This window comes from Gadus macrocephalus, chromosome 4, assembly GCF_031168955.1.
Source record: "Gadus macrocephalus chromosome 4, ASM3116895v1".
NCBI classification, from domain to species: domain Eukaryota; kingdom Metazoa; phylum Chordata; class Actinopteri; order Gadiformes; family Gadidae; genus Gadus; species Gadus macrocephalus.
The window spans coordinates 33,291,356-33,302,336 of record NC_082385.1 but is presented as its reverse complement, the minus strand read 5'-3'; the positions used below and the strand labels follow the sequence as shown (position 1 = coordinate 33,302,336).

At 48.0% G+C, this 10,981-nt stretch overlaps 1 protein-coding gene across 2 annotated transcripts in view; it reads right to left on the bottom strand.

Moving 5' to 3' along the window:
* The window catches only part of LOC132455348 (NACHT, LRR and PYD domains-containing protein 12-like), a 48,691-nt gene that overhangs the window by 24,545 nt on the left and 13,165 nt on the right, over positions 1-10,981 (bottom strand). Inside the window, exon 14 of one of the 2 annotated variants that reach the window (XM_060049172.1) lies at positions 6,948-9,055. The exons of the other annotated variant lie outside the window; for it this stretch is intronic. Within the exon in view, the coding sequence (XP_059905155.1) occupies positions 8,505-9,055 (551 nt within the window). The 3' untranslated portion in view covers positions 6,948-8,504. Of the gene's footprint in view, positions 1-6,947; positions 9,056-10,981 lie in introns of those variants that run through there. 2 annotated transcript variants of the gene reach the window in all.

The window sequence follows — 10,981 nt, the reverse complement described above, 5'->3', positions numbered from 1 at the left end:
AAATACGGGGAAAAGGTTACCTCCCCTTTCTCTGCTTTGCCCACACAGAGAATTTGTCCCGACCGCCCATGAGAAAATGAGCTACGACCGTGAATGTGATTTCCTGCATTCTGGTCAATTTTAGGGTGACCTGCTGGACATTGGCAAATCCTAAATCCCTTCTAATTCAAATAAAAACCTAAACATAAATATTGTAGCGGCGGCCAAGAAGTACACAGAGTCAGGCTTAAGTCACCTGTAGCTCTGCGTCCCACACACCGCACGACTGCAACGATAAACACACATATTAACATTGAACAACTCACAACCACACGCAACCAAATAACACCCCGAACCCGCCAACCCCACTCAACCAAACAACAAAACAAGGACGACAAAAGCCCCTCTTGTGAACATCAACACCAACTCCCAGGATCCCCAGCGCGACACCGGAGGGGTCCCCACAAAGCTCCCCCCTGAGCGGTCAGTCGTCCCCGACGACGACCCTGTCACCCGACACGTCGTCTCTCAGGTGTCCCGGGGCCCGGCGCCGCCGGCAAGGCCGCTGAACCCCCCCAGGGGCTGCCACCCGTAGTGCCCCGCTCCCACCGAGCCGTGGACCAGCTGCAGCGCCTGGGGACGAAGCGCACGGGGCACCAACAGCTGCAGAATGTCTCCCTTACCCCTAGGGTCCTGCCAGCTGCGGTGGACCACCCCGTTGTGGAGCCGGAAGCATCCCCACTGGGAGTGGTAGGCCTTCACATCAGGCCCTCGCGCCGACACCTCCGGCCAGCTGGGGCGCTGCCCCGCCTCCAGAGCGGCATATTGTCCATGATTTTTTTAGTTAATATAATTTGTGTTTGAAATTGTAAATAATTATACTTGAAGAAAATACTTTTGTTTTGAGAATTCTAGTAAATTACTCACGCCGGGCCATTACTCTGTGTCCTGCTCCTTTGGATGCACCGTGGGCAATCCCCACTCGGGAAAGGTGTTTTCCTCCATTTCCCGGCCAAGAAGTACACAGAGTCAGGCTTAAGTCAACTGTAGCTCTGCGTCCCACACACCGCACGACTGCAGGCTACTTTTATTCATCACCAACAACGTATAAGGAAACAGCACACCCAACGAACAAACATGTCATGATGGTGGCAGCGACGATAGACACACATATTGACTTGAACATGGAACTACACCCAACCAAATAACAGCCCAAACCCATCAACCCCACTTTACAAATAATATAAATATTCAGGTGTAGGGGGGTCACGCAAGGCAAAAGGCAGTGTTGTGTGCATTTCTAAAACAAATGCTGAGCTCGCCAACGCCAGGGCCTCGTCGGCCCGCTGCTGCTGCTCCAACTGGCGCGCCGTCAGCGGGAGCCACCCCTCCGCCTCACCGATGGTCCGGTCAGCCTCGGTGGTCTGGAGAGCCGCCCGCCACCATCGGAGACTCGTGGGCCCGCTCCTCCTGCCGCAGGCAGTAGCGACACTCCAGGACCGCACAGGGCCGCCGGGAGAGTGCGTCGGCGCTGCTGTGGAGACGCCCCGCCCCATGCTGGATCTCGAAGTCCTACTCCTGTAAAACCTCCAGCCATCGAGCCACCTGGCCCTCAGGGTTCTTAGAACTGAGGCGCCACGTGAGGGACGCGCGGTCGGTGCGGATCAGGAAGCGCTTGCCATGCAGGTACGGTCTGAAAGGCCGCACGGCCAGGACCACAGCCAACACCTCCCGTCGGGTCACGCAGTGATTGCGCTCCGCCCCGACTCACCCCGAACCCGTCAACCCCACTTAACCAAATAACAAAACAAGGACGACTAAAGCCCCTTTTGTCAACATCAGCACCGACTCCCAGGATCCCCTGCGCGACCCAGGAGGAGTCGCCACAATATCTTTTATTTATGTATTGAAAAATATATCTATAGATATTGAAAACCTCCCCAAACCCGACAAACACAAGTTTGTCGGGTTTGGGGAGGTTTTCAATATCGCTCCATTTGTACTCCCGAGCGAGAATTGCCTTTTGACGGGCGACGTCTTCGAGATCAGCTGTCAGGCTTCTGAACTTCAACACCCATAAGTCTTCCATTTTGTAAATATAACATTTGAAAAAGGAAGAGTTATGGTGATACAGTATATGCTGAAGGATAAATTAGATATATCTAAGGATGATAAATTAGGTAACTTGACTACAGCAGCACTGATTAAAAACATGATTGACAATGTCTTTTACATGTGTAAAAATCTTTTTTTTCACACATAATTAATTATTGCTTCTCTATTATTTGTCGACCATAATCAGTTATATTCGTCGCAGTCTTTGTCATCATATCTGACTTTTTATTTAGTTTTCGTCATAGTCTTAGTCAACTAAATTAACACCGCTGTAGATGCAGTGGGAAGGCTAATTTTGCTGCAGGCATGTTTGCTGTTTCGACATAGATGCCAGTGCTGCAAGACACTACAAAAGGTGCTAGATGTGGTTGGATAAGTAGCCTACAATACAAAACAGAAACAAAGCTGCTGGACTTAATTTTATTTTATGTAGGTTGATTGAATGAATCTATTAATCGATCCGTCGTTATCTATCCGTCTAACCGTATGTAAAAGTTGTGTTTTTGTTCATGTTAGTCCATGATTACACATGATACTTTTTTTTTTTTTTTTGAGAGAGCGGAAATAAAATGTACCACATTCAAAATGTTTTCCCTCCCGTCCATTACTGCGACCCACCCACAAATTTGATGACCTGCCACCACTGCAAACAAGGAGTGAAGGGTGACCAATGCTAGGATTCTTCGGACTCTGTCCTATCAGAATAATGCTTCATTCTAGAGCGAGGACCGGCATGAACTGACTCAACCATCACTGAGATCTAGACATTTAACCAGGGACCTTTTTAAGTGGATCCTCTTCAACCACGATTGCCGATTGTGATACAATACAAGATATGAACTAGAAAATAATGGCAGTAGAAAGAGAACGATTAGAAAGTCAAAACAAGAGGTAGCTGGCATTAAGGACATGCCAAAAGGTAAGTGAAATGAACACAATCATGTATAATGTGTGGTTTAATTGCAGTGAATTTCACAAGTGAACTTTGCAGGCTTTTTGTAATAACAAAGGCAACGGTCATGACAGTTGTAGAAATATCAAGAGTAACTTTAATATACAATTGTATTCAAATTATATAAACCCTAATTATATAAACCAACCAAAGAAAAGAATGACCAGCGCCTCACCTGGAGCTGAGCGGAGGAAGATCCTGAAGTCCAGCGGTGGTCTTCATCAAAACACAGCCAGCAGACTGACCTTGAGGAGATCTGTTTGTTGCTGTTGGTCATCACTACTATTCAGTCTACCTCTATTGCTGTGCACCCAGTGTGTACAAGTTAAAACACTCAAACCGTACGAAGAGCAGAACTACCATGTAGGTCCCACAACGACCTTAAACCTCAAACCCTAACACCAATGGAATCCTTCAGTGCAAACCAGTGACTACATTTTACAATAAACTGAATTATGTGGAGAATTCAGGGTTCAAACCATACAGATCCAATCTAAAGGTCGAGCTCAGAGAGCCGACCATGACCCTGCAACATCCCCCTGACATCATCACCAATAACCCTCATGTCAACCAACACATCTACAGCTCCAGTGGAGGAAGAGAGGAGCGGGCCTTATGGAGAGAGGACTGCTGATTCAATGAACCCCAATGCCTGAACTCCTGGATCTGCATCTCCACCGCTAGAGCGCTGGCCTGCTGATGGATGTGTGAGTGAGCAGATGCATGCTGGGACACAGAGCAGTGTCTGAAGTCTACAGGTCTGCAGACACGCCCCTCAGGAGAAACCAGGGGTTTGAGAATCTGTTGTGACGTCAGCTACATGAGCTGGAATATCCTTCAAGATGGCGGAAGGAATCTGAAGGAAAAGGGCCAAGAGGAAGACGTGTGTGTCCTTCCTCTCAGCCAGTAGAACACGACCAAGGTCTTCATCAGAGAACCATGGCACACACTGCAACGCTCCTCTCCACGCATCTCCAAAGCGCCAAGTGAAGGGTTCCTTACGTCCTCCGCTGAAGAAAAGCACAACTCCAGCTTGAAGAGAGCCCTAGCTGGGACAGGTCCCAGATCGGTTCTGATGTAAGGGAACCCTTCTCCCAGGTTCACCTAGCCCGGTAACCAATGGTAGAGTTCAGCCAGAGGAGGCCTGGACCTGAGGGAGGGACCAGACACAGGAAGAGCCGCCCCCCTACAGCTCTGAAGGTCGTCAGGAAGACCCATTCAGGTCATTTTACAACTTCAGACTCTCTTTATGGATCCCACGTACCCTCAAGTACACGATACCCATCAGAGCAGGCAAGACCCCCCCCCCCCACACACACACACACACACACACACACACACACACACACACACACACACACACACACACACACACACACACACACACACACACACGCCAGGTGAAACCCACACACATACAACCCGATGCCAGGTGGGACCCCCCCCCCCCCCCACACACACACACACACACATGTGTAGAACCCCATGCCAGGGTGAACACACACACACACAGGGTGAAACCCCACGGCAGGAGAACACACACACACACACACACACACACACACACACACACACACACACACACACACACACACACACACACACACACACACACACACACACACACACACACACACACACACACACACACACACACTCGTCCTCAGGCCAACACCATCCCACCAGCCACGCCCAGCTCTCCTCCAGGACACCCAGGACAGAGCACAACCTTCAGGGCCTCCAGAGAGGTCAGTGATGAACAACGTTCTTCAGTGGCGCCCCTTGCGAAAGTGGAACCTTTCATTATAGCGATACAGTCTGCTCTTCATTTAGTTGCGTTTGGTCTTCTGCTCGCTTGTTGGTGTGTGTGTGTGTGTGTGTGTGTGTGTGTGTGTGTGTGTGTGTGTGTGTGTGTGTGTTGAGCACCAAAGGCTCTTCAACCATTCCAACCACCTCCACCACACACACACTTTAGAGCAATGGAGACGATGAGGTATACGTTCACACTTTGTGCCCAATTTGTTAACTTCGATTTTGCTTTAATTCATAATAATTAAGCTTATTAATTAATAATTATCGGATATTTTGATGCATCTTATTTATGTCTATTCAATAGAGCAGGTTTTATTGCGCTCATATTTTTTCCTTCTACCACAAATGTATACTGCCGTAAAGCATAGCTTATTGTAGTAAACTGCAGTAAATTAACCATGTGGGCGCCTGGCTCAGCCATCTCTGCTGAGTTAATTGAGTTCTCAGAGCATGACGGGAGCAACGGCTTTCTGACCGTAGATAACCGTCATTTAAGCATAAAAAAGTGATTTCTTCCTCTGTATTACTGTCAGGTGACCCAGGATTCTACTTGGAAACGTTTATTATTTGTTCAATGTTTGTTCACTATGTTCTGAGAATAAATCGCTGCATTCTTCCTTTTCCATCTGCCTCGCTTCCTTCTTGGATTACTTTTTTGGCGCTTATTGCCTTACGGAAAACACGAGGACAGAAACGTCCTGCAAGAGGTGCAAATAGGTTGCCACTTCACACACACAGACTCCTTCCCCCCGGTCCTGTTGGTCAGAAGGTGAACCCCACCGAGGTGGATTCACCGCCCCCTAGTGGCTCCCCACGCAATAACAGGACTGAAGCATGGCTTTGATAAACGGCCTCACATCTTACTATCGACTCATTTATCAGACGCGTCCATCCTACTGCCCCCTCCCACGCACCCAGAGAAGGAGAGGTTCCTCCTCTGCAGCTCAGCGCCTCAAACACACACCTCTGTGTGTTTCAACATGGAGGCTCAGGGTCCTGTTAGACGGGGAGGTGGTGCATCAACCAGCCTGCAAGGCTCGTCTCTGGAGGGACACCAGTAGCTGGGCTGCTTCCTGTCGGCCCGCTTCTAGAACTCTCTCCATACTCCGTCCCTCATCGGGCGTATGAGTCTGAGGTGGAATGCACTTGCTGGTATCCTGGTTATTAATGTTGTGTAGACGAAGCCTCTGTTGTGCTTTTTATTCAGTGAACCCCCGACCTTAAAGTGTAAACTGATCCTCTGCTGAACACAAGAGAAAATTCAGTGGATCCACTGAGTTGTTTATCACCATTATGCTTTATTAACCAGGACAATAGAAGAACAGTACCTTACATGAACACAATAAACACAAGGACTCAAACAATAGAAGAACAGTCCCTTACATGAACACAAACACAAGGACTCAAACAATAGAAGAACAGTCCCTTACATGAACACAATAAACACAAGGACTCAAACAATAGAAGAACAGTCCCTTACATGAACACAATAAACACAAGGACTCAAACAATAGAAGAACAGTCCCTTACATGAACACAATAAACACAAGGACTCAAACAATAGAAGAACAGTCCCTTACATGAACACAATAAACACAAGGACTCAAACAATAGAAGAACAGTCCCTTACATGAACACAATAAACACAAGGACTCAATCAATAGAAGAACAGTCCCTTACATGAACACAATAAACACAAGGACTCAAACAATAGAAGAACAGTCCCTTACATGAACACAATAAACACAAGGACTCAAACAATAGAAGCAGCAGACAGACATTACTAATCATAAACAGGTGTGTTCTGCTGCTGTGTTTTTCCCCACAGAACACAAGGAATCAATACTCAGTTTAAAGTGATCGCAACATGATCTATAGCTTTTCGACCGCTTGCATTACGAATATAATCTAAAATCTGCTTTACATCGTGTGAGGCTTATCAAAATATAAACTGATATCAGAGCCCCGCAGTATGAAACTGTTAACGTCTGAAAATAGACACAATATTGTAGCATAAAAATGTTACAATTTACCACCAATCAATCAGAAACATTAGAAATATAGTCTTTGTAAAGATTTAAAAAATCTCTTCCTTTCATGGTTAATCAAGATCAACTTTAAGAAGCCCCAGAAAATGTAGCATTTGGATTATAGTTGAGTACATGAATATAAATCATCAAAACACAGTGTGTGTGTGTGTGTGTTTATATATACATGTGTGTGTAGTCTGTGCGTGTCTGTGTTCATATGTGAGTAAGTGTGTGTGTTCATAACTTGAGTAAGTGTGTTCATAGATGCACGTGCGGCGTGTGCATGTGTGTGTCTGCGTGTATATTTGAGTGTTTATAATATGTACGCACGTGTGTGTGTTCATATATACGCGTTTGTTTGTGTTCACATACACGTGTTTGTGTGGCTGCGTGTTTGGGTTCCTATATAGTATAGTATGTTTATATGTGTTTGTCTTTATGTTAATTCATATATGCGTGTGTGCGCTTGCATGTGTGTGCGTGGTAATATACGCGTGTGTGTGTGTTCACATGTGCATGTTTGTGTTCACGTGTGTCATCAGACTCAGAGCGAGAGCAAGAGCGAGAGAGACTATAATTTACAGAGACGCTGAGGACACAAGGTGTGGATAAAAAAGTGAACCAAACGTCCGAGATCAAAACGGGGAACATTATCCCCGAAAAGGGGGGGAAAACTAATCTCCAGTGTGACTACCAATCAGATTGAAGAACCCATCCGAGGCTACAGCATTCCAGCATTCGAGGCTATAGCCCCGGATCTTTGGGAATAGCCCCGGATCGCTGTGCCGTCTAAAAAAATATTAATAATAATAATAATGATGAAAATAGCCCCGTAGAGTATACTTCTTTGTGATTAAATTACCAGCAGCCACAGATGCAACAATTCTGGCGTGTCCATGTATGGGCAGATTTAGAATCATTTTTTGCCAAATGTTGCAAACTCAACGTCGGTATTCTTTCTTCTCTACGCACGGCGCATGTCATCGTTATTGCTGTGTTGTGCTGCCAGCCTTTTAGTGAGATCAGAGAGCGTTAAGAAGGACAGTAATAAAATATCTTTGGTGAGATGGATATAAGAAGAGAGACCCGCAGTGAATTCAACCCGGTCCACTTGACATCGGGTCGGTGCATGACAGTGGTACCGGAACACTTCCACAGCCCGGGCTTTTATTTGTTTCAATCACTGAACTTTAGAACAAAACTCTCTGCTCAGCAAAGATGGCAAATACCATCAAATGTATTATTGAAACCAGTGTGAATATTAGTAACCATGGCTACCAGGCAATCGAATAACGCACGCACGCACGCTAACACACACACACACACACACGCACACACACTGACTAACACACACACACACACACGCACACGCACACACACACACACACACACACACACAGCTGAGGCCCCCCCCCCCCCAGAGCCCCGGGAGGAGGACGCTGAGCCGTAAGGTACAGGTAAGTTATAGACACACAGGTGTTAGTCAGTGTGTGTGTGTGTGTGTGTGTGTGTGTGTGTGTGTGTGTGTGTGTGTGTGTGTGTGTGTGTGTGTGTGTGTGTGTGTGTGTGTGTGTGTATCAGGGGCCATGCTCAGTCAGGAGGTCCCTTTTTTTTTTCTACCACCGACACAGAGAGGCTGACCCCCCCCTCCATACCCCCACCCCCGGGAGGAGGTCCTCCTGGGTGAAGGAGGACCAGTAGGTGTGGAGGTGTGTCAGTGTGTCTGAGGACCCTCCTCCACCTGGGGACACTCTGTAGAAGGACAGAGAGCCAGCAGGCCGGTCCAGATACACTCCTACTCTGGTGGAGCCAGCGGGGCGGAGAGGGGGGTCTGTCTTTGTACCGTTGTACTGGGCAGAGTAACCATCATCATAACAATAAAGAACCCAGGACTTGTTGTTCCCTCCAAGCCTGCTGTCACCACCCCCTCCTCTCCTTGTGATTCCTCTGTATGTCACTCCTATCCAAACCTGTCCTTTCCACTCTACCTCCCAGTAACAGCGGCCAGTCAGAGCCTCTCTACCCAACACCTGGGGCCAGCAGTCAAATCTGTCTGGGTGATCCGGATACGACTGGTCCTCTCCAACCCACGTCACCTTCCTGTTGTCCTCAGACAGAGAGAGTCGTCTGTGGGCCGTGTTGGGGTCCAGTGTGAGGTCACAGGCATCTGAGGGAGAACCAGACATGATGAGCTGCTGAACCGCTCTTCATCATCATCATCATCATCATCACTAGTACTGTTCTCCTGCGCTCTGTGTACATATACATAGATATTAGGGATGGGCATTTGAAGAAATTTTCTTGATCGAGCATCGCTAGAGTTATCGATCAATTATCGATTAATCATTAACTTTTTTCTATGTTTTTTTTCTAATGTTTTTATCAATGAAATCTTTATTCCAACAATAATGTATGGGCCAAAATTAATACAATACAGTTAACTTGAAGACCTACAACTGTTTAACAGTTTTAAAATAATAAATACAGGCATTATAGGTTATAGGCCTATGCGGCGCTCGTAAAGTCCGAACAATGCGCCTACAGGCGCTCTTAAAGGTTTGGAAACGATTCAACAAGACTAAATCTGTAGCCTATTCCAATTACAATAAGTAGCGAACTTATCGGACAACAATAATCAAACAAAGGCAGTAGGCTAAAAGTGGGCATTAAACTGTATAACTGTTATGAAAAAAAGGGGGGGGAAAAGGCCGACATATAATGCCTGCAGCCGGCGCGCGGAAAAGGCTCGCAACAAAAAGATGAGCCACCCATTTACAAACAATTGCATGAACTAGTCTATCTAAAAGCAATACCTTATTGAACATATATAAGGCTGGACTTGTTGCTAAAATATCACAGTTTTGGCAAAATGTAACGACTCCAAGAGGCACCAAGCGGAGCGAGAGTCAACACATTAAGAAAGAAAAGAGCGACTCACATACGGTGGTGACTGTCCCTACTGTCCATAGCATACAGTAACTCCAGCCTACATATTTTTGTTTAGGAATATAAGCATGTTAACATGCTCGGGGGTCAGACGCGAACGCAGCCTTGTAACTGTCAGTCCAGCAGCAGAAAACACCCGCTCTGACGGGACCGAAGTTGCGGGGATGCAGAGGTATTGTCGCGCTAACTTTGACAGCCTGGGGAACCTTCTTCCATTCACTTTCCACCAGTCGGCAGGGTTATATTCAATTAAATGCTTCAAGACTCACAGTATGCAACACAACGTCCTTTTGATCGATAACAATATAAATTGATCGACGCATTTCTTAACGATCAATTATCGAGCATCGATTAATTATGCCCATCCCTAATAGATATGAACACATACATACATATACATATGTACACATACATAGATACACACGCCTCAACAATAACGTTATGAATACATCAACAACAATATTATGAAAACATCAACAACAAACATCTCTCCTTGGATCCAGGCTGCTCTTCTTCTTTTTATTCTCTTTCTTTTTGTGATCGCTCTCTCTTCTTCTTCAGCCCCCTCCCCATCAGCCCCCCCCCCTCCCCCTCACCAACCCCCCTCAGCCCCCTCCCTCTCATCCCTCCCTCAGCCCCCTCCCTCTCATCCCCCCCTCAGCCCCCCCCCCCCATCAGCCCCCCCCTCCCCCTCACCAACCCCCCTCATCCCCCTCCCTCTCATCCCCCCCTCAGCCCCCTCCCTCTCATCCCCCCCTCAGCCCCCTCCCTCTCATCCCCCCCTCAGCCCCCTCCCTCTCATCCCCCCCTCAGCCCCGTCACCCCCCCTTCCCCTTCCCCTCTCTGCCCGGTCACAACCCTCCCCCTCCTCCCTCAGCCCCTTCACCCCCCTCCCCCTCCCCCTCATCCCCCCCTCAGCCCGTTCACCCCCCCTCCCCCCCTCCCCCCCTCCCCCTCACCCCTAGTCCTCACCCTCAGCCCCCCCTCAGCCGGTCCCCCCCCTCCCCCCCTCCTCCTCACCCCTAGTCCTCCCCCTCAGCCCGGTCCCCCCCCTCCCCTCCCCCTCCCCCTCAGCCCCTTCACCCCCCCTCCCCATCACCCCTAGTCCTCACCCTCAGCCCCGTCACCTCCCTCCCCCTCCCCCTCA